This window comes from Gymnoscopelus braueri (genome assembly GCF_963280865.1).
Source record: "Gymnoscopelus braueri genome assembly, chromosome: 20".
Taxonomy (NCBI): domain Eukaryota; kingdom Metazoa; phylum Chordata; class Actinopteri; order Myctophiformes; family Myctophidae; genus Gymnoscopelus; species Gymnoscopelus braueri.
The window spans coordinates 42,565,059-42,590,212 of NC_137622.1; the positions used below are offsets into that span (position 1 = coordinate 42,565,059).

Below are 25,154 nucleotides of genomic sequence, written 5' to 3' on the forward strand. Positions count from 1 at the left end.
ATGTGAGCTTTGTTATGAGATTTAGCTTTTGCAATAAAAACCTATATTTTCATCATTTATCTGTTGAGCCTTTTGTTTGAAAAAAACTCCTTGAATTCATTAGTGTTATAATGCTACCCTCTATTGGCTGTTAACGATATGTCATCTGCTTAGTGATGGTAGTTCATCTATTAATACCTTTATTCTTCATAGTAACCCAGTTGAATTAATGAATGTACAGTATAATCAATAGGGGGGTAACGATACATTTTAACAGCGATACGATACGCATCACGATACATGGTTGACGATACGATACATGGACGATATTGGTTCATTCATGGAGATACGATATGATTTAATATCGATACAGTAACTATTTAGCAAAACAATTTAATCCGTGTGAAACGCGTGGATAGAGCAGGTTTTTTTAAGGGAAACATTTATCATTATGGATATAAATAAGTAAACACAGTGATTCTCTGGCAAATACATGGACATTGTATTTGAACACAGAGATTACATACATTTATCCATAAACCAAGTGTAGGGATATGTAATGGAAAAGTAATTAAACCCCTCTTTCTCTTCTTTCTTCTTAAAATTGCTAAATACAACGCGCAAGTACTTAGTATCGATAAAAATCGATTATTTGCATTGCAAAACGATTCGATACGATCAATCAACTGTAGTGTATGGATATTATTTCTTCTAATCATGGTTATTATTCTACTCAAATGTGTGGCTCACAGCCTCAGTGGCTCACAGCCTCAGCCTGATCACATACAAGCCTACAGGCAGTGGTGGGAAAAGTACTAAAATGTTTTACTTAAGTAAAAGTAGGTACCAATACTGCAATATAAAAAATACTCTGTTACAGGTAAAAGGCCCATGTGTTCAAAATGTTACTTGAGTAAAAGTACAAAAGCATTGGCATCAAAATATACTTAAAGTAGTAGAATGTTTGATGCGATGTGAGCTTGTAGATCTGCTATTTTCAAATGGCCCATGTATAAAATAGGGCTGAAATGGTTAATGTATGTTTTATAATATAATCATTTAAATCTACAAAGTAACTAGTAACTAGAGTTTTCAAATAATTGTACTGGAGTAAAAGTACAATATTTGCCTCTGAGATGTAGTGGAGTAGAAGTAAAAGTATTGAAAATTCGAAATACTCCAGTAGAGTAAAAATACCAAAACAATGTACTTAAGTACAGTACTTGAGTAAATGTACTTTACACCACTGCCCACAGGCTATAGGGAATTCCCTTCAGTGATACTCAAAGACCCGCGGGCCAGTTCCGGCCCGCGGCACAATTTTGACTGGCCCGCCAATCAATCAATAAAATAAAAAAATCAATAAAAATCTGTCTGTCATTTAATATCACTATGAATTGAGTACAAAGGACCCCAATTGAAACAAGCCATAGGCTTTTTTTCTTTTTTTAAAAAATCCTATTTAGTTGACCTTGTATTTGAACTGTACTTTCATGTGCTTTTTTTCTGCAAACTTCTAAATAAAGTATTCAATCAAATCAATCAAAAAAGTTTTTGTCTCATTCCTAAGACAATAATTTGATGACCCGCAGCGGTTCCGGTAGGAGACCCAAAGAGTCTCCTTTGTGTCTCCTACCGGAATCATCAAATTATTGGCTTAGGAATGCGACAAAACCTAAAAAAATATCCATGAATTGCAAGTCTCCATGGGGTGACTAATTGATCGGTGAACTGTCCCTTTAATGTTGTCATTTTATCAACTGGCCCCAGGCCCCTTGCCATTTTTGTAATGTGGCCCAGAGCCACAGGTTCAGCTATTTGAGTATCCCTACTGGATAAGATGTTGGCGACCTGAGTTCAGGTCCTGGGCGTGGCAATGCTATGTGCAAGCTTGTAGATCAACTCTTTTCTTTATTTGTCGTATGATAAAGTATACAGGGATTCTTTTTTTTTGTTTGTACAAATCAGTGGTGGAAAGTAACTAAGTACATTTTCTCAAGTGCTGTACTTAAGTACAATTTTGAGGTATTTTTTACTTTGCTGGGGTATTAATGATTTTCAATACTTTTACTTCTACTCCACTACATCTCAGAGGCAAATATTATACTTTTACTCCACTACAATTCTTTGAAAACTTTAGTTACTAGTTACTTTGTAGATTTTGATTATTATTACAGAACATACATTAACCACTTCAGTCCTATATACATTTTGGCCATTTGGAAATAGCAGATCTACAAGCTCACAATGCGTCACGATGCGACGCATTGTGAGCTTGTAGATCTGCTATTTTCAAAAGATTTTTATATAGTTTATACATTTTGAAAACTTGTGAAATGGGACATTCTGCATAATGACTACTTTCTACTTTTGGTACTTTAAAGGTATAGTTCACCCCCAAAATGACTTTTTTTCTATGGATTAATCACCCCATGGAGACTTGAATTCATGGATAATTTTCGTTTTTTGTCGCATTCCTATAATTTGATGACCAGCAGCGGTTCCGGTAGGAGACACAAAGAGTCTCTTTTGTGTCTCTTACTGGAACCGCTGCCTACCGGTCCGCTGGTCATCAAATTATTGTCTTAGGAATGAGACAAAAATTTAAAAATATCCATGAATTCATTCATTCATGGGGTGACTAATCCATAGAAAAAAAGATTTTTTTGGGGTGAACTATCCCTTTAAGTACATTTTGTTACCAATACTTCTGTACATTTTTAATACAGGACTTTTACTTGCAACAGAGTATTTCTACATTGCAGTATTGATACTTTTACTTAAGTAAAAAATGCGAGTACCTTTTCCACCACTGCTACAAATGGAACCCTGCTTATTATCACATCCCTGAGTTCCTCATTCTAGTCACACATAAAGGTTCCTTCACTTCTGAGGAACGTCACTTCTCAAATCATCCACCAGCTACTCTATACTCCACAGAGAACGTAAGTATAAGATATCATACTTTAAATGCATTCATATACAGATCACCAGTGGATGGAAAGTAGCTAAGTACATGTACTCAAGTTCTGTACCTAAGTAACATTTTGAGGTATTTTTTACTGAGATGGGGGTCCACGGCCAAACACATATCATTTTGGGGGTCCTTGATATGAAAAAGTTTGATAACCACTGATCATAACAACATACGTTTTTTCAAAAAACTGTTGTAGAATCCCCCAGAAGCAAAGATTTGAGTTACAAATGTTACAAAACTCAGTGGCGCTGGCGCTATGAGCTTGTAGATCTGCTATTTTTAGATAGCCAACGTATAAGATAATGGTTCAAATCGAAAATGACAGATGCTTTCCCGGTCTTAATGTGTTAATGAAAAAGCAGTTTGTATTATAGAGAACAGAGCCTTTGAAAAGGGAAGTCAAAGTTGCTAAATAAACCAATACGAGAAACATACATTGGGCCAACAGGAAATACTTTTATAACTTGCGTGAAATTGGTACCATGTCAGTGCAAATTGGGGAACAAATGCTGATCTTAGTATCTGAGTGTATTATTATCATCATCATCATCATAACCATGTGTTAAATATAACATCTAAACTCTTCTATATGCTCTCTCCAGAATTGTTCACAACTCAAACATCTTCCTCTTCAGACAAAGAGCTTCAGTTGTTGGTGACAGAGAAACATGTCTGGAGTTCTGATATACCTCCTTGTTGGATGCCTGCTGCATGGTAAGTTACTGTGTACTATAGTTACTGTATTTTATAGTTACTATATACTATAGTTACTGTATTTTGTACTGTATTTTATAGTTACTATGTACCATACATGAGCAACTCGCCACCTGATTGGTCAACCCTCGCTGGTTTAGGGTTAGGTGTGCGCACGGACGCACATGCACTTCATTTCATTTACGACAGAGCCGGATACCCAGATGTCAAAACATAAATAGTAGGGAAAATACGGATTTCAGAAAGAGGACATGTGTTTCAATGCAGGAAAACACCCCAGCATCATTATATAGTGGCTGATAGAGGGGGAAAAATGCTAAATATATATGAATATTTTTTAAATGTAGGCTTCAAGTTACCTAGAATCCCTTTAACAATGCGTAAGTACAGGACTATATGTACTTAGTTACTTTCCACCACTTTTATGCAACAGAAATATTTGTGCATAAAAAGAAGGTTGAATCTGAGAACAAACAACTATAAAGACCTAATCACCCAGGGTTGTGTAATTAATGGGTTGCAGCTGTCAGGGCCAGAGGAAGCTGAGGGGGGAAACATATCAACATATTTGAAATACACATGACTAAACATGACTAAACCACATATATTACACAGTTCAAATTTTCACATTCATGGCATCCATCCCCAATTGGCAGGGGTCTTCAACAGGGGGTCCACAGAGTTACTACAGGGGGGCTGCCAAATCCAGTGGTGTAAAGTAACTAAGTATATTTACTCAAGTACTGTACTTAAGTACAATTAAGTATTTCCAATTTTCAATAATTTTAAAACTTTAGTATAGTTACTTTGTAGATTTTGATTATTATTACAAAACATACAGTAACCACCGCCCTATATATAATTTGGCCATTTGAAAATAGCAGATCTACATGCAAGCTCACAATGCGTCGGGATGCGAAACATTGTGAGCTTGTAGATCTGCCATTTTCAAAATAATATTTTTTTGTTGAAAACTTGTGAAATGGGACATTCTGCATAATGAGTACTTTTAATTTTGGTACTTTAAGTACATTTTTATGCCAACATTTTTGTACTTTTACTCAAGTAAATTTTGAATTCCGGACTTTTACTTGTAACAGAGTATTTCTACATTGCAGTATTGATACTTTTATTTAAGTGAAAAAGTGTAGTAGTTTTTCCACCACTGATCATTTTCCTTCACCATTCCCTTGACAGACTTGTGTTTTATGTTTCAGATGCCCTGTGCCAACAGTTTGCAGCCTTTATGCCTCAGAGTATGGAGGTTCTGACTGGATCCTGTCTGACCATCCCTTGTTCCTTTAAGATTCCACAGGAATACAATAACGATGTAGATAGCACTTGTGCAGGGATATGGAAAATAGGTGCTCCAAATGGAGACGATGTATTTGGTAAATCATTTCGAGACAGACCATTTTCAAGCAGACCTAGATTAACTGGAACTCTGACAGGAGACTTAACTAATAAGAACTGCACCACGATCCTGAACAACATGGATTCTAGTTACAGTGGTGATTATTACTTCAGACTACAATGTCAAAACCGTCTTAGATATAATTTTGAGGAACCACATTTGAAGGTGTTGGTTAAAGGTAAGCATCCAGCATAATTAAACATTTGAACCTATACTTTGACTGCATTTATAGGTAGGTAGGGTAAGTGATATTTGTTGGTATTTTATTTTATTTTATTTTATTTTTTTAAAGTATCTGTATTCTGATAGTAATCATTGCTACAGAGCGTTTGTTCGGTCACAGGGGTCTCTCCAGCTCTTTAGTAAACACAATATAGTACATTTTCAGGTATAGGTGACACATTTTAAGCCAATCAGGAGAGAGCACTGAAAATGCATTTTCTGTTTAAGAAAGAGCTGGAGAGACATGGGAGACTCCTCTTACTGAACAAACACTCTATAGCAATGAGTACTATCACAATATAGAGCTATTTAACACTTATTTTAACCAAAGTAAATCACTTACCCTACCTTTAAGTATATTTTGAAGCCAATACTTTTATACTTTTACGCAAGTAACATTTTGAACACAGGGCTTTTACTTGTAACAGTATTTTTATATTGTGGTATGGCTACTTTTTCCACCACTGTTTATTATTGATATACTGCATTCTAAATCAAATTATGGCTGTAATAAGTGTAATAATAATATGTCTTCATATCAGAAGCACCACCCAGACCAACCCTTACACCAGACCCAGTGAATGTGATTGAGGGGACCTCAGTGACTCTGAGATGCTCTGCTGCGGACCCCTGTTCCTCTCTGCCACCGACTCTGACATGGACCCCCAGACTGGCTGACACTGAGGAGATGCTGCTGGAGAATGAAGATCAGACCAAAGTATTGGTATCTAGTATGACCTTCACTGCTTCTCCTCTCCACCACGGACAGGAGATCTCTTGTGCTGTTTCATACAAACGACAAGCTGGCAACAGAGATCTGTCCTCTAGTGCAAATATAACAGTCCATGTTCAGAGTGAGTTACAGAATGAAAAGTTCTCAAATGTTTTACTAAAGTAAAAGAGTCAATACTGCAGACACACTAAAAGATACTCAAAATGTACTTGAGTAACAAAAGTATTGGCATCAAAATATACTTAAAGTAGAAAAAGTTAAAGTACTCATCATGCGGAATGTCCCGTTTTCACAAGTTCACATCATATGTCTACAATGTATTAAAAAATATTTTGAAAATAGACACAAGCTCACAATGGATCCCATCACAAATAGGGCTGAAGTGGGTAATGCATGTTTGGTCATCAAAATCTAAAGTAACTGGTAACTAAAGCTTTCAAATAACTGTAGTGGAGTAAAAGTATAATATTTGTCTCTGAGATGTAGTAGAGTTGATGTAAAAGTACTGAAAATTGGAAATACTCCAGTAAAATAAAAGTACTTAAAAAAATTACTTAAGTACAGTACTTGAGTAAATGTACTTCCACCACTGCATTTATTACACTATAGAGTACAGAAGTCCTGACGTCACTCGTTCATCCCTTGGTTCGTAAAGTAATTTCGCTATATAGAGAATAACATTGGGTCATCTTAGAATCGTCACATATAAGAATTGTGGTCCAAAAATAAACAAACTGTCTCGGCGATAATTGTCAGGGAGGAGGTTCTGTATCGTTTATGACAGTCAGTCACTTATATTTGATACAGCCTGTTTCTGGCGAAAATTCAACTAATTCGGCGGAATTAGCGTTAGCATTAGCGTTTTCTCACCGTCAGTTGATGCTTCATATCCATAAGTCAAACCGCCGGAATCATTTGTTTATTTTTGGAACACAGTTCTTATTTGACGCAATATTAAATACGTCTATGGGGATTCAGAATGCGGGTGGAAAACCGCGAACCAGGTAGACAAACCTAGGATGTGTAAATTACGTCAGACTTCGGTGCTCTGTCTTATATAGTCTGTTTGATTGTCACATCTACTTTCAAACTAATGTATTGTCTTCCACTGTGTTTTAACTGTGTGTCCTCCAACTCCAGTGTCTCCTAAGCTGTCCTCTGAGTGTCTGTCCCAAGGACAGATGAGGGTGTCCTGCTCCTGGGAAGGGGACAGTGTCCAGTACAGCTGGACTCTGGATGGACAAACCCTGACGGACGAGCAGCTCCTCTGTGGACATCATGACACACAGAACATCACTCTCATCCAGGGTCTGTCTGGACGACTGTCTTGCTCTGTCAGGAACACCTTCAGCAGTGATGCTGTCAGTGAGAATATCTCTACATGTGGAGGTGAGACTGAACATGATTGTAACTGATGCTGATGACCATGGTATTTTAGTAATCATTCATTTATGCTCCGTCGTGTGCAGTGTTGGGCAATATTACTATGTAATATGTTACTTTTTTTACATATTACTGAAATGTTTTCAAAAGGCAGCCAACAAAACCTGAGTAATATGTAATATGTGCTATTTTTTGCATAGTAATATGATATAATATTACTGTTCTGGCGGAGTAATACCGTACACTACTCGTAACTGGGTAAAATACTGTAGTAATACTAACATATTAAAAGTAACTTTTTACTACCCAACACTGCATGGTCGTGTGACATTGTAGCATTTACATCAGCTATTTATGGAACACAACACCGTACAACAAAGTATAAACCGGGCTTATAGGCCTATACGTCATCGTGAATTCATGCTTTCATTATTATCATTTTGTTCTTGCATCCGTATAATTCTTAATGTGTAAATTAAATATTTGAGCATGTAAATCATTAAATAGTTTCTGTTAATGTTGGTGATATGGAGACGTATATACAGGATATCCATAATGAAGAAGATATATTCAGTGGGGTTGTGATCAGTTGCTGCATAGCAAGAACGTGCACGCCATTTAAAGTAATAGAGCGAAATGGCAAATGAATGGAACATGGCGGTCATGTCCATTGAAGTTCAATGGAGAAGTGGCGCTCTGTTCTATTTGGTTCCTCAAGCTGTATATGAAGTTCATGTTGTATCCATTGTGTTGTTGTGTTGCCATTCAGGACAGAGTGAGTGTGTCTATTTCATGCAGTGGTGGAAAAAGTACTCAAGTGTTTTACTTAAGTAAAAGTATCAATACTGCAATGTAGAAGACGTACTCTGTTACAAGCAAAAGAACCAAATTCAAAATTTACTTGAGTAAAAGTACAAAAGTATTGGTGTCAACATGTACTTAAAGTACCAAAAGTAAAAGTGCTAAAATGTTTGAAAATAGCAGATCTACAAGCTCACAACGCATCACGACGCGTTGTGAGCTTGTAGATCGGCTATTTTCAAATAGTCTAGGTATAAAATAGGGCTAAAGTGGTCAATGTATGTTTTATAATGTAATAATTTATATCTGCAAAGTAACTAGTAACTAAAGTTTTCAAATATGTCTAGTGGAGTACAAGTACAATATTTGCCTCTGAGATGTAGTGGAGTAGAAGTAAGAGTATAGACAATTGGAAATACTTCAGTAAAGTAAAAGTACCTCAAAATTGTACTTAAGTGTTTTACTTGAGTAAATGTACTTAGTTACTTTACACCACTGACGTCATGTTGTATGCATTGTGTTGTGTTGTCATCCAGGACAGAGTGTGTATTTCTACTTCAAAGTGGCTGAAATGTGCGTCCTGCTCATGGTGTGTGTTGGATTCTACATTTACTACAAGATGAAGACCCGCCCTCCTCCACCACAAGACCCGCTTTACTGCAACATGGTTGTCATGGAAACTCAGTAACTTTTAACTCTCAACAACTCCAACACAAACTGCTTATCTTCACTCTAGGCCTGCTTATAGACGACCCACAACGCTGGATGTCACAAAATGTCCTTCAATTTAACACGGATCATATATATAGGCTATATACATGACAGTGTTGTCTTGACTCAATGTCAGTAAATGTAAAACCGCTTGCAAATCTGTGCGTACTGCTGGACTCTGACCTACAGTATGTCTTGAGGCACAAGTGAGAAGTGTTGTTCAAAGTTTTTTCCATCTGTGCAACATTTACAGAATTAGATCAATCCTATCTACTCAAAACTGTTCTTAATTTCATCCCACCTAGATTATTCTAATGCTCTCTACTCATGTCTCAGTAAAGGCCACATACAGCGCTTGCAGTTGGTGCAGAAAGCGGCTGCCCAGACTCATTACAGGTACACGTACAGTAACACATACAGTAACCACAGTTTTAACTGATCTACACTGGCTGCCAGTAATTTTTTAGAATTGATTTAAAGATGTTATTGTTAACGTTTAATGCTCTCCGTGGTCTGGCACCTATAGCTACCTTGTAGAGTTTCTGAAACCCTATGTCTCTGTCTCAGCTAAACCCTGTAATGAATGACAATAATTTGTTGCAACGGTGGTGGTGTTGGCGATTGCCTAATGTGTTGTTACTGTCTTCTAAAACCCTCTCAATTTGTTGTACGATTGCTTGTCTTTGTTATTTGTTTTTATTTTTGTAAAGCACTTTAAACCATCGTTAATACATTCACCGCCAAAGTTTTTTCATAATAAAATCACCCACTGCCAGGGTTTTTAATCATTTTTTTATAGAAACGATGTGAATTATTTGTCCGTTTATTTTTTAACATTGAAGTGAATGTATTTTTATTTTTATTTTTTATTATTAATTCGTTAGGGTTAGGGTTATAAATTTATACTCAAAAATTAGAGAAACATTTTAGGAATTCAAAAACAGAATTAAAAAAAATAATTAAAAGGGGAGAATTCTCCCCTTTGGCGGTAAACACCATTGACTGAAAAGGGGAGAATTCTCCCCTTTGGCGGTGGAGGTGCAATATATATATAGTTTTATGATTATATGATTATATTACAAAAATTACAGTGTGTCTTAAACTGTATGCTCTTCTGTTTTCATGTTAATGTCTCTCTCACTCTCTCTGCCGCTCTCTCTCTCTCTCTCTCTCTCTCTCACACACACACACACACACACACACACACACACACACACACACACACACACACACACACACACACTCTCTCTCTCTCTCTCTCTCTCTCTCTCTCTCTCTCTCTCTCTCTCTCTCTCTCTCTCTCTCTCTCTCTCTCTCTCTCTCTCTCTCTGTCTCCCTCTCTCTCACACTCACTCACTCACTCTCTCTCTCTGTCTCTCTCTCCTGTGTGACTCATGATGATCATGATGAAGGTCAGAGATGATGTATATAGTTTATGGTTTCTGTCAGTTTCATGCTATATTTCATGCTATAGAAACAAGCTTGAGGTTTAATTCTAGATTCTCACAATTCTTTGCTCAATTGAAATGTGTGGCTGAAAGTAGAGAGGATATTTGCATAAACATATTCAGGTGCAATTCATTCTCAGCCCATTTTTTTTATCCATGCAGATATTTTACCTAAAATATATTTTTACTTTGATGAAGACTATGTGAGCTTTGTTATGAGATTTTGATTTTGCAATAAAAACCTAAAAAGAAAATCTTTTATCTTTTTTGTTTTTTAGTTTGTAAAAAAACTTGTATTCATACTTAGCATTTAGAAGTGTGTGGTTTCTCCCTACTGGCTGTAAAGGGTAATCTGATCCATCTGATCATTGATTAATACTAATGATCAAACCGTGGGCAGGAACTCCTCGTTGGTCAGTAGGAATGCACTGAGGACACTTGCTGGAGCCTTATCCAGTGTCATTTTGACTATGCATGCACATCATGTTATTGTGCATCAATACTAAGATATAAAAAATAATAGACAGATTAATTTCATGCTTTTACAGTATTTTAAACATACATTTACAAGGTACATGAGTAGGGTGGCCATAATGCCATTTATAAACATACCTTATTAACTGAGAACAACAATCTGTCTATTGTAATCATGTATACAATAAAATATATATAGAAAATATTTGTATATATATCTTAATTGTCTAATCAAGCAACAATTTCTGCACACAACTGCACTAGGCCATTATGAGCACTTTAAACCTACTGTATACATTGAAAATAGCCGATCTCACAACGCATCGCAACGCGTTGTGAACCTGTAGATCTGCTTTTTTTTATTTTTTATCTTGAAGTGAAATGTGAAATATTTGAGGATTTTTTAAACACTAACGACACAAATCTGTTACGGGGCTCCCTGGCACAAAACATTTTCAGATGGGGTTTGGTTAGGGACAAATACATAATTTGAGGGTCCATGACATAAGAATAATTGAGAACCACTGGTTAAAATAATTTTAAAATTGTGAAGCAAGTCCAAATAATCATTAGAAAAAAGCCCCCAAAAAACGCAACCCGGCCTCAACTACCAAATATTTACAAGCAACTTCACAGAAAAATAAGCCCAAAGTCGCTTATAATAAGTGGACATGGCAACACTGGTTTCTGGCTCTGCAGTATCGCGTACTTTGTGCTCTTTAGATAGCTCAATAAACTTATACAGTGGACACATCGAAAAGAAACACAGCAGAAAACAATGTGTGATATGTCTTCTTTTATTTTCCAGAAGCAATTACTTTACAAAGGTCTCAGTCATTCAGAAATATATTTTGTTCATGAGCTGATCTAGCTGTAGTATACAACCCTCGTAGACGTATTTATGATTCTGACGTTTTCAATCTACGAGAGTTGTAGGGTGCACTTCCCATAGTGACCTGGACTTTCTGCACTATGCCCCGTAGACACTCCAAACATTGTACAAAATGAAAATAAAGGCGCTTAACGCTGAGCCCCAAATGTTAACTGGGTCTACGGGGTAGTAGTGTAATGTAATAATCCATATCTTTCAATAAAGAAGTGTTTTAATGCCGTCTGTGGCCGAACGCCATTTTTTCACCCTCGTTTACTTCCTGTTTACATTTAGTGTAATTCCGGGTTTCACCGGATGCGCCCCCTCACTTCCCGTCACTACCGCCCATTGGGAACTTCCGACAGAATCGGCCACAGACGGCATTAAAACACTTCTTTATTGAAAGATATGGATTATTACATTACACTACTACCCCGTAGACCCAGTTAACATTTGGGGCTCGGTGGTAAGCGCCTTTATTTTCATTTTGTACAATGTTTGGAGTGTCTACGGGGCATAGTGCAGAAAGTCCAAGTCACTATGGGAAGTGCACCCTACAACTCTCGTAGATTGAAAACGTCAGAATCATAAATACGTCTACGAGGGTTGTATACTACAGCTAGAGCTCTCGCTGCAGTCTGGCTCCATGGTGCGACGAATCTGCCGGCTGGAATTGCACAGTGGTGGAAAAAGTACTCAAATTCTTTACTTAAGTGAAAGTACCGATACTGCAATATAAAAATACTCTGATACAAGTAAAAGTCCAGAATTCAAAATTTACTTGAGTAAAAGTACAAAAGTATTGGCATCAAAATGTACTTGTAATATCAAAAGTAAAAGTACCAAATATTTGAAAATAGCAGATCTACAAGCTCACAACGCGTCGCAGCGCGACGCATTGTGAGCTTGTAGATCTGCTATTTTCAAATAGGCTATGTATAAAATAGGGCTAAAGTGGTTAATGTATATTTTTATAATAATTTATATCTGAAAAGTAACTAGTAACTAAAGTTTTCAAATAATTGTAGTGGAGTAAAAGTACAATATTTGCCTCTGAGAAGTGGAGTAGAAGTAAAAGTATTGGAAATTGGAAATACTCAAGTAAAGTACACATACCTCAAAATTGTACTTAAGTACAGTATTTAAGTAAATGTACTTAGTTACTTTACACCACTGGAATTGCATGATAGCGACGTAGATGACCCTACCTTCTTTCCATGATGATACCTTGGACAGCAAAGCAACCTGCGGGACCCGGAACCATAGTCGCGCAACACCTTTCCCACACGGAGACATTTGACGGACGGACCGCAGCAAAAAAAAAAGGAAAAAAAAGAATCAGTTTGTGCTTTTTCTCCAGAGATTAAATAATGATTAATATATTATATTAAATGTAACCATATGTTCTGTAACATGACTTATTGTGTGTGAAACACACCGGGAACCAATGGCGGCGCTGCAGGAACTGTCGAGGATTTAAGCCTTAAAACAAGGTTTGTTTAAATAACAGCTGAACAACATGCTACGTGGACAGGAAGTGTGTTCATGTATGAGTGTTAGTGTTATTATTATTATTATTACGTTATTTTAACTGCATGTTCAATGTATTATTGTTATTATATTATTATTAACAGGAACATATGTAACCAAAACTGTTCAATGTATTATCATTATTATTATTATTATTATTATTAATATTATTAATATTATTATTATTAACAGGAACATATGGAACCAAAACTGTTCAATGTATTATTATTATTATCATTATTATCATTATTATTATTATTATTATTATTATTATTATTAATATTATTATTATTAACAGGAACATATGGAACCAAAACTGTTCAATGTATTATTATTATTATTATTATTATTATTATTATTATTATTATTATTATTATTAACAGGAACATATGGAACCAAAACTGTTCAATGTATTATTATTATTATTATTATTATTATTATTATTATTATTATTATTATTATTATTATTATTAACAGGAACATATCGAACCAAAACTGTTCAATGTATCATTATTATCATCATTATTATTATTATTATTATTATTATTATTATTAACAGGAACATATCGAACCAAAACTGTTCAATGTATTATTATTATTATTATTATTATTATTATTATCATTATTATTATGACATTATTTCAACTAAGAACCAGTGGTACTGGTTATATGCAAAGGTAGGGTAAGTGATATGTGTTTGTTAAAATAAGTGTTATATAATATCTATATTCTAGAGTGTTTTAGGTCGGGATACTAATTTTATCCAATCAGGATAGAGAAGTCAGTCAGGATACAGATTAAACAAGTGAGTGTGTGACACTAAATAAATGGATTGTCGCCTGGTTACCCACCTGAACATGTATTCTCTGATTATAAAATAAAATATATATATATATATCAATTGCACTACCTAAGTGTGAGTAACGTGACACCAGTTACAATAGTGGACATTTTAAAATAAGAGAAGAAAATAAGAAAATATCTCTCCTTTTTGAAGCTTGTTTTGTTGTTTTCCTTCAGAGCTGGTCTGTGACTCCATGTGAAAATGATGCATTCATCCAGAAGGAAGCCCATCCTCAGCTTCAAAGAGGACAGCAGGTCAGTCTCAGTCAGAAAGGATTTCAACTAGAAGTGCCAAATGTTACAGAGACACTATAGTCTACAGAGAGGTAGACCGAAACCCTCGCCCCAAAACACACTCGCCCCCCATTTATTTTCATGGAATGCTCTCCCCCAGCGGCAGAACGCTCGCCCCCACTTCACATTTCTTTGGCTATTCAAAAATAGCTGATATACAAGCTCATAGCTTAGATTAGCTATTTTCGAAAAAGAAAATCATGAAAATGTGTGCAAATCTTTGAATATATATATATATATATGCATTTTAAACTAAAATCTTTGCTTCTGGGGGTTCCTGGAACTAAATATTTTGAAATGGGGGGGGGGGGTCTACATTTTTTGTCAGCCTGTGCCATGTTTTCCCAATGCAATCTTACGGGTGCATTACTGCACATGCGGACGGGGGTTGAATAAGCCATTTAAAAACGCTTAATTCAACCCGTCACTCAGATTTTCTTGGCCGCAAAAAAAAGAAACATCTGAGAGCAGGGGGACCGACCTTTACTTTCTGGATACGATGTGCGGAAAAAGGTAAGAATCATGCATAGCGGCCAATATTCACTGGTGTCGTCGTCTTTCGGCACCCGAGACTGTGGAACCTCATCTCTGAGCTACATTTGTGCAGGAAACCGGGTTCAAATCCATGGTAGAAGAGGAAAGTTACATTAACCACTTTTGTCCCAAAATAGGGTTAGAAATCTGCATAATCGGCTGCATAATTGCTGATACCGATGACCAAAAAAGTCAAATAACCCATTCAATACGGGAATGCATCTGTGTCATTTTAAGATTTCTTTGGCTATTCAAAAATAGCAGATCTACAAGCTCATGAGCGCTCTGAAGCGAACATTTGTAACTCAAATCTTTGCGTCTGGGGGTCCCTGGAACAACACATTTTAGCTTTATAAAATATACACATTTAAAGATTTGCACAAACTTTAAAAAAAATAGCAGATCTACAAGCTCATAGCGCGGCACTCGGTCCCGCTCTATGAGCTTGTAGATCTGCTATTGTTTAATAGCCCAAAGAAATCTAAAATGACAAGAGATGCGTTCTCGGATTGAATGGGATAATGTCCGACATATCGGTTTGCACGCTTTAGCGATAATGTGTCTGTAAGACAGCCTGTCTGTCTCTGTAGAGACTGTCTGTCTCTCTGTTAGACAGACAAGTGTCTCTGTAGAGACTGTCTGTCTCTCTGTAAGACAGACAAGTGTCTCTGTAGAGACTGTCTGTCTCTCTGTTAGACAGACAAGTGTCTCTGTAGAGACTGTCTGTCTCTCTGTAAGACAAGTGTCTCTGTAGAGACTGTCTGTCTCTCTGTAAGACAGACAAGTGTCTCTGTAGAGACTGTCTGTCTCTCTGTTAGACAGACAAGTGTCTCTGTAGAGACTGCCTGTCTCTCTGTAAGACAGACAAGTGTCTCTGTAGAGACTGTCTGTCTCTCTGTTAGACAGACAAGTGTCTCTGTAGAGACTGTCTGTCTCTCTGTTAGACAGACAAGTGTCTCTGTAGAGACTGTCTGTCTCTCTGTAAGACAGGCCAGTGTCTCTGTAGAGACTGTCTGTCTCTCTGTAAGACAGGCCAGTGTCTCTGTAGGACCTTTGTGTACAATACATAGTGATGCGACACGTTGTGAGCTTGTTGATCAGCTATTTTCACTGGCCAATACGGGTTTTAAGTGGTTAATGAGAACACTTTTAGCCCGGCTTCAGTCCAACAGTCACACATTCACAACAGTCTGAACATCTCAGTGTCTCTAAAACAATTCAAATCGTTTGTTGTCTCTCAAGAAATGACTCTTCAAAAGTTCTTCACCTGGAGGAGAAGTGAGTCGGAGGTTTGGGAATGTATAGAGTGTGTGTGTGTGTGTGGCGTGTGTGCGTGTGGGGGGGGGGTGTGTGGGGGGAAAAAAGAAAAGAAAACACCTTGCATAAATACTGTGACAACTATGTCAATGGTTTTGGAAACAAAATTACATCCATGCTATTATTCGTCTTTCCCTCTCTCTCCATTCTGAACGGTTCATCTCTCCCTCTCATCATGTTTGACATAAAAACACACATGAAGGTGTTCAGATGAAGCTGTGGGGAAACTGACCCGGAACAGGAAATCGTTGTTGTCGGGCAGAAACCTCTAATCTCCGCCTTTAACCCCCGTCACGCAAAAGTAGCAAAAACATAGCAGATTTACAAGCTTGTAACTGATCTGCTGTTGTTGAACTGGAGTCCAGAAAAGTAACCGTTTTGGATGAGGTTTCCACCCGACAGCAACGATATATATATTAAGTCTGTTGTAGTCTGAAGTAATGTGTTTGGTGGAGAGTCACCTTAACCCTAACCCTGTGTGAAGCTGGTTGCCGGATGCTGCATGGCCTGACTCACCTGCTAGTGTTAAAACTGAGTTTTCTTTTCGTTCTGTGTGTGTTCTACAGGTTTATGTGGAGGAGATGTACCGTCTACAAGATGTTTGTTGTGTGTGTGTTCTACAGGTTTATGTGGAGGAGATGTACCGTCTACAAGATGTTTGCTCTGTGTGTGTTCTACAGGTTTATGTGGAGGAGATGTACCGTCTACAAGATGTTTGTTGTGTGTGTGTTCTACAGGTTTATGTGGAGGAGATGTACCGTCTACAAGATGTTTGCTCTGTGTGTGTTCTACAGGTTTATGTGGAGGAGATGTACCGTCTACAAGATGTTTGCTCTGTGTGTGTTCCTGCTGCTCTGCTCTCTGCTCTGGCTGCAGATCAGCTGCTCTGGAGACATGGATGGAACCCACCAGAGACCACCACAGCAGGTAAGACCACCAGAGACCACCACAGCAGGTGAAACCAGCAGCACTAGAGGTCCTGGTAGGAGATAAAACCAGCAGTACTAGAGGTCCTGGTAGGAGATGAAACCAGCAGTACTAGAGGTCCTGGTAGGAGATAAAACCAGCAGTACTAGAGGTCCTGGTAGGACATTAAACCAGCAGTACTAGAGGTCCTGGTTGGACATTAAACCAGCAGTACTAGAGGTCCTGGTAGGACATAAAACCAGCAGTACTAGAGGTCCTGGTAGGACATTAAACCAGCAGTACTAGAGGTCCTGGTAGGACATTAAACTAGCAGTACTAGAGGTCCTGGTAGAATATAAAACCAGCAGTACTAGAGGTCCTGGTAGGATAGAAGAATACCAGCAGTACTAGAGGTCCTGGTAGGAGATAAAAGCAGCAGTACTTTATCTCCTACTCCTTGTAGGACATTTAGTTAATAGGAACATTCTGTATTCAATTATTTATTTATGCACCAAATCATTGTTTTGCCCAGATTACCATGTTTCCTGCTTACCTATAAAGCAGCTTAGTAAAACATGTTAACGCTTTTTTTTTATCGTGATCTCCTCCTCAGCCTTGTGGACCGTCTTCAGAGAATCGGGCGTCCTCCGCGGACGACCCTTCCTGGGGTCCTCACAAGCTGGCGCTCATCGTGCCGTTCAGAGAGCGCTTCGATGAGCTGCTGGTCTTCGTTCCGTTCATCCACACCTTCCTCAACAGGAAGCGCATCAGACACAGGATCTACGTCATCAACCAGGTGGACCACCTCAGGTAAGGGTCACCCCACTGGACAATTATAAAAACACCTCAGGTAAGGGTCACCCCACTGGAGGACGGTCTCTACGGTGGATTTTTAGGAAACACAAACTCTGCAGATAGAAAGAGGATAATTCAAGCTTTCCGTACAGCTGCCATGTTGGTGAGTTTAACGTCGTTTAATACAGTCAGAAAGGACTTTTCTGTCTGGATGTATGGGCTGTCAAGGCCAGAAAGTAGTTTTTTGCCACTTAGTATAGGCGTTCCCGCATAACTTCCGGGTACGATGATGTCACGCGCATAGCCTCTTATTGGTTAAGTGTGTTACCATTTCTCCAACTCCAAGATAGCAATAACAGTCTTTTCTCTCAGGTTTAACACATTCCATGCCAGAGTTTAATATCATAATGTACTCACCCACTGCCAGCGATTTATTTTATTTTTTTGTTTTTTTCACCTCGCCACAGACCTCGCTAAATCCCTTATGATCGCGTGTTCAACTGTTTGTAGACACACAGGGTAGCTGTGTGAGTGGCCCAGAGAAGACATTTTCAATCTGCGACATTCCATTTTGCAGTAGTAGCAGTTTCTAAAACCCGTTTCAAACAGCGTTCAGCGCGGAGAAAAACAACACCGAGATAATGGCGATTTAGCGGAAGCTTTAGAGCGGCGGCGGATGGGAACGAAAATCTTCGATTGACGTCATTTCCGTATCCGGGTGTGCTACAATGAAATGTGTCACTGCGAGAGAGTGCTACAATGAAATGTGTCACTGCGAGAGAGTGCTACAATGAAATGTGTCACTGCGAGAGAGTGCTACAATGAAATGTGTCACTGCGAGAGAGTGCTACAATGAAATGTGTCACTGCGAGAGAGTGTTACAATGAAATGTGTCACTGCGAGAGAGTGCTACAATGAAATGTGTCACTGCGAGAGAAAACAAAAAAAAAAGACCACTTCGCGAAGGCTACGCGATTGGCACGCTGCGGCTTTATTTAGGTTCGCGTAGATCTACGCGATTGGCATGCTATGTGTTAATGAGTAGTTTTAATGTCCTGTTTGTGTCTTTGTCTCAGGTTTAACCGTGCGTCTCTGGTCAACGTGGGTTACCTAGAGTCGGCTAACGACACGGACTACGTTGCCATGCACGACGTGGACCTCCTGCCCCTCAACGACGACCTGGACTACGGCTTCCCGAGCGAAGGGCCGTTCCACGTGGCCTCGCCCGACCTCCACCCTCTGTATCACTACAAGACCTACGTAGGAGGCATCCTGCTGCTCACCAAGAAACACTTTCACATGGTTAGTGATCAATACCAAGAAACACTTTCACATGGTTAGTGATCAATCTACAATGTAGGTGTTTATCTAGAAAAAACATCCTGGTCTCGTGAATTCACATTATCATGTGTCTTCTGTCTTCAACATAGTTATTATTTAGTCACAAGCTCTTGTTAATACTTTTGATTGGTTCAATGTTTACAAAAACCCACTGACACGCTTAACCACTTTTACTTAAAAAATAGCTACGCTGTGACTGTGAGCTTGTAGATCACCAGAGCATTAATTTACTGAACTTGTAGATCATTAGGGCATTAATTTAAGAGAAAAAGTAGAACAATGGAGATAGGAGGTGTCTGCGTCAAGTGTACTGTTAATTATGTGTCTGCTGACTGAGAACAGGATGGATGCACAGCATGTGTATGTATGTTGCATGATGCGCCCCCTGGTGGTGCCTTCATGTCATCAACTGTCACACTAACGTGTGTGTGTGTGTGTGTGTGTGTGTGTGTGTGTGTGTGTGTGTGTGTGTGTGTGTGTGTGTGTGTGTGTGTGTGTGTGTGTGTGTGTGTGTGTGTGTGTGTGTGTGTTCAGTGTAATGGCATGTCAAACCGTTTCTGGGGCTGGGGGAGAGAGGATGACGAGTTCTACAGACGACTGAGGAAGGCTCAGCTGCAGGTAAGAGGAATGTGTTTTTATTATTATTACCATTGATTGATTGAATACTTAATTAGTCAGTCAGACATGTAAACGGCACAGAAGTACAGTAAAACACTTGGGCTAAAAGGATAACACAAAAAACGTCCATTGTGGTCCTATGTATTCAATTAATCAACATAGCAAATTATACATTAATACATGTCTTCAACAAATATAAATAACTATACTGTACCGTACTATGTACTACTGTACTATTATGTACAAAGGAGAAAAAGGAAGAAAAAAACGGCTGCAATGAATTTAAATCGACCTCCCCTTGTGGTCTCTGATCTTTTTTCGGGCCACTTTTGAATGATAAGTGAGTGATTCACATCCTTTAACTTGTTTAAAACTGGGAACGCATCTGTGTCATTTTAGATTTTTTCTTTCGCTATTCAAAAATGGCAGATATACAAGCTCATGTCGCTGCAAGCTTGTACATCTGCTATTTTTGAAAACATTTGAAAAAGTGTTTTGCATTTTTTAACACAAATCTTCTCTTCTGGGGGTCCCTGGCACAGAGCGTTTTCAGATGGGGGGGGGGCAAATAAATACATCAATTCGGGGGTCAATGGTACGAAAAAGTTCGAGAACTACTGATTTAGAAGGCTTTTGTAGAGTCGGCCTCAGGTCTTTAAGGAGTAGTAGTTAAAAATACTTATTTTCTATCAATTACACCCCATGAAGCTTTGAATTCATGGAGATTTTTTATTTTTGTCCTGAGACAATAATTTGATGATCTGGTGGAAAGATGCTAATGTATCCGGTAGGAGACACAAAGGAGACTCTTTGAGTCTCCTACCGGAAATACAGCCGTTCATCAAATGATTGGCTCAGGAATGTGTCAAAAAATAAAACAATCTCCCTGAATTCAAGGCTTCATGGGGTGAGTAATTGATAGAAAATAAGTACTTTTTTGGGGTAAACTATTTATTTTATGGGTTAATGGATGATGTCAGGTAGTAGTATAATGACATGCATGAACATAGCAGCTGGTATCTACTGTTGCTCCCCCTGGTGGTATCTACTGTTCATGACATAGAAGAGAAGTGCAGGAAGAGTATCAGTGCGTTGTAGGTTCTCAGCGTGAGACACCATCGTGAGACAACAAAGTATAAATCGGGCTTAACCTGTCTCTCTGTCTGTCTCTCTCTATCTCTGTCTGCCTGTCTGTGTGTCTGCCTGTCTGTGTGCGTAGCTGTTCAGACCCAGTGGCATATCGACAGGTTACCAGACATTCCGTCACATCCATGACTCAGCCTGGAGGAAGAGAGACACCAAGAGAATCGCTGCTCAGAAACAGGTTTGATTCATTCATATTACTGATTTATTATTATTATTTAAAAAAAATTAATTGATTTATTGTCTGTATTATTACTACTTTTACTTCATTAGGGATTCTAAAATAATTTATTATGCATAATATTACTACCCACAGAATCTGAAGATTAATATATTGACAACGTTGTATTATATATACTGTGTGTGTGTGTGTGTGTGTGTGTGTGTGTGTGCGTGTGCGTGTGTGTGTAGGAGCAGTTCAAGGTGGACCCGGCGGGAGGTCTCTCTAACCTCGGGTACGACGTGCAGTCCAGACAGCAGCTGCTGATCAGCGGGGCGCCGTGTGATGTCATCAACACCAGACTGCACTGTGACCTGGAACTGACGCCCTGGTGTCAGACAGACAGGTAGACCGACAGACAGACAGGCTGATGAACTGACAGAGACGGAGAGAGACCGACAGATGGAGAGAGACAGACGGTTTGCTGTTTTTTCCAAGCTGATTCACTTCTTGTCTCACTGACTGGAAACTGGAGACTGGAGAAGACTCTGTCTGTCTCTCCTGATGGACCACAGACATGAGAGACAAGCCTGGACAGAGAGAAACAGACAGACAGGAGACAGACCTGGATGAACTGACCTGTCTCTCCTCTCTCTCCTCATCAGTGTTAATAAATATGTCTTATTTATTTATGTTCTGGTGTGTTGTCGGTCTCCCCAGGTCCCATAGAGCACCCAAGTCTGACATCACTGCCGCTAGAGGGCGCTATCCCCCCTGGGTTATGGTGTTATTTTCCCCAATAGAGATTCCCCATAGAGCAGGGGTCTTCAACCTTTTCAGGACAAGGACCCCCTAGCTGAGAGATAGATGAAGCAGGGACCCCCCTCTATATTGTATCAAATTGTGTTTCAGATTAACCTTTTTTTGGGCGGTGAAACCGCCCCTATAAGTGAGGTTTGGATATTTGTACAATTATCCTGCGCTGTGATTGGCCAAAAAGTACCCCGCCTAACCCTGCACCGTGATTGGCCAATCACAGTCTATTCAGGACTGTGATTGGCCAGTGTCACATGACACATGTGCATAGCCCTATATAAGAAACCATAACTTTAAAAAAACAAATTTATGTTTTTTTTTACTTGGTCTGATCTTTTTTCCCTCTACACATATACCTCTTTGCCAAAAATAGCAGATCTACAAGCTCACAACGCCTCGCAGCGCGAGGCGTTGTGAGCTTGTAGATCTGCTATTTTTGGCTAAAGTTCTCCTCAGAATAGGGACGCTAGGGTTCAAGTGGTTAATGTGAAAAAAGAAATCATATCACACAAAAATTTGGCGGACCCCCTGTAGTAACTCTGAGGACCCCCTAGGGGTCCCGGACCCCCTGTTGAAGACCCCTGCCATAGAGAAATCTTTAGATCGCGTCAAATAAGAACTGTTTCAAAAATAGAATAAAATGAGCCCCGTCCATTTTACTCTTATGGATATGAAGCATCATCTCCATAGCGCTGTGAGTGAGTGAGCGCTATGGAGATGATGTCCAAAGCTGTGTCAGGGCTATGGAGCTGACTGGTGAAAAAGTACTCATTTATCCCAAGACGTTATCAAATGTAACTTATTATCATAAAACGACACACCATCACAATGCCCTCTAGTGGCAGGTGTTCTCAACCTTTTCACGCCGCGACCCCCCAAAATAATCATTTTTGAACTGGGGACCCCCCAGCCTGACAAGCAGTTCCACAGATAAATATTGTGGAAAATAGCCGATCTACAAGCTCACAGCGCCGTGCGTTGCGAGGCGTTGTGAGTTTTTTTTTTCAAATATATTTTTTTCATATTTAACAATTTGGCAAATGTTTGACCAGTTATAGTATAGTTTTTTCATTTCATTCTTTCTTTTTTTTAGGTATTCAAAAGGTCTTAAAAGTCCTTAAATTGTCACTTTACTGTCATCTGGGGACCCCCTCCCAAAATCATGTGGGGGTCCCGACCCACAGGTTGAGAACCACTGCTCTAGCGGCGGTGTCATCAGTGACGTCAGGACTCTATTCATGTGGCTTATTTTATTTGACTTTTATTTATCCAGGCGACGACGTCCCATTGAGATACAAGCTCTCTTTTAGGAGGGAGCCCCCCCCCCCCCTCCCCCCCCCGTTCAGGGTAGCAGCGGTACAAAACGGTACAACTTACAACAACATAGAAATCATCTTTGTCTCGACTACTACGTCCCAGGGAGGACTTGTCCCACATACATGTTTTATATGTAGTCTTTCTTGCGTTAACCCATTAAGACCGGGAACGCATCTGTGCCATTTTTGTATTTCTTTGGCTATTCAAAAATAGCAGACATACAAGCGCATACAAGCTCTACAAGCTCACAGATGAGCTTGTAGATCTGCTATTTCTTTTGAAAAATTGTGAATCGTGGCAAATCTTTGAATATATATATTATAAAGCAAAAATGTATAAAATGTTTTGTTCCAGGGAAGCCCCTGGAAAAAATAGCCAAAGACATCTAAAGTGACACAGATGCGTTCCCGGTTTTAATGGGTTTCATGTAGCTTGTAGCCGTACTGTAGCCCTAATATGGTCATCTTAATGTGGAAACAACAGGCACCATATGGATGTATCTTTGTGAATGATTATCCACTGTCTTTGCCAGATATTCTCTTTATCCAGCAATGTTATGGATTCCATCCATGTGTGAAAGGAGCTTAAACACCTGCTGTTTGATTCATGAATAATATATATGACCAATACTGTATGATGTTAAGGAAAAGGAGCCATATATGCCTTGATACATTATACCTTGAGGGGCGGCCATAGCTGAGTGGTTAGTGAGCCCGCCTAGGGAGCCAGAGGCCCTGGTTGCCACAGGTACGATTCCAGGCCAGGCCAGCAAATGTGTCGATGAAATGAAATTTGTCCCTGAGCAAGACTCTTAACCCCTAATTGCTCACAGGCCTTCATTGGAAGGACTTTCATGAACGGACCTGTTAAAGGAATTATCCTTATCCTATCCTTCCCTCTATAACTAAAGTTGTAAATAAAAAAAACTTAAATATTTTATTTATTTTTAGCAATAGTCTATCTTTCACTCAATAGGGACAACTCCCGTCGCGAGATGATGATGTCATGTGTCCATGTGTGGTCTAGCCCTATGGAATGTATGTGAAAATAAAAAACAACTTAATACTTCCTACGGTTAATATGAGCATCAAATCAATATTTAAAATATGTTTTTTTGCACATGCATCCCATAGGGCTCGACCACACATGCACACATGACGACATCAACTTGCGACGGGCATTTGTCTTTCTTGAGTAAAAGATGAACCGAAAAGATGAACTGTTTCTAAAATAAATAAAATATTTAAGGTGTTTTAAAGGTTTTTTAATTTTAGTTATAGAGGGCAATTATAATGTATTAATGTATATTTGTCTTATTAGCCAGGGATCCTTTTAAAGCACAGAGCATCACGCTTCAGCGCTCCCAGGCAGCGCCCCAGCGTTTTTTTGGCGCAGCGTCCTGGTCGCTTCAAGCTGGAAAACGGTTCAACTTTTTGAAAGGAGCGCTGCTCTTCTGATCCTCCTGATTGTGTCTGGCAACACAGTCATTTACATCCTGACATTGAATCATTACTACAACCATGTTTACATTGTTTCAGCTTAGATATTTGTGCTAAATGACACAGATGACAGGATGTTTGAGCAGTGAGCACCTCAGTGGTTGATAGGCTGGAACAGTGCAGGCATCACACTGTGTGTGAGTGAGCGCTATGGAGATGATATCCAAAGCTGTGTGAGCGCTATGGAGATGATATCCAAAGCTGTGTGAGCGCTATGGAGATGATATCCAAAGCTGTGTGAGCGCTATGGAGATGATATCCAAAGCTGTGTGAGCGCTATGGACGTGATACCCACAGTGCCGCTCAGCTCAAAA

General features: G+C 38.9%; 2 protein-coding genes across 2 annotated transcripts; both read left to right on the top strand.

Moving 5' to 3' along the window:
• Positions 1–2,891: 2,891 nt before the first annotated feature.
• LOC308076063 (Schwann cell myelin protein-like) lies at positions 2,892–9,656 on the top strand. Its single transcript, XM_080416168.1, has 6 exons — positions 2,892–2,924; positions 3,559–3,670; positions 4,888–5,262; positions 5,849–6,160; positions 7,180–7,428; positions 8,760–9,656. The coding sequence occupies exons 2-6, from the start codon at positions 3,625–3,627 to the stop codon at positions 8,909–8,911; spliced, it is 1,134 nt and encodes a 377-aa protein (XP_080272294.1). The 5' UTR covers positions 2,892–2,924; positions 3,559–3,624; the 3' UTR covers positions 8,912–9,656.
• Positions 9,657–13,027: 3,371 nt separating this feature from the next.
• Positions 13,028–22,367, top strand: b4galt7 (xylosylprotein beta 1,4-galactosyltransferase, polypeptide 7 (galactosyltransferase I)). Its single transcript, XM_080416013.1, has 8 exons — positions 13,028–13,220; positions 14,278–14,355; positions 17,040–17,172; positions 17,765–17,961; positions 19,023–19,248; positions 19,822–19,905; positions 21,125–21,229; positions 21,460–22,367. The coding sequence occupies exons 2-8, from the start codon at positions 14,303–14,305 to the stop codon at positions 21,616–21,618; spliced, it is 957 nt and encodes a 318-aa protein (XP_080272139.1). The 5' UTR covers positions 13,028–13,220; positions 14,278–14,302; the 3' UTR covers positions 21,619–22,367.
• The last annotated feature ends 2,787 nt before the right edge of the window (positions 22,368–25,154 follow it).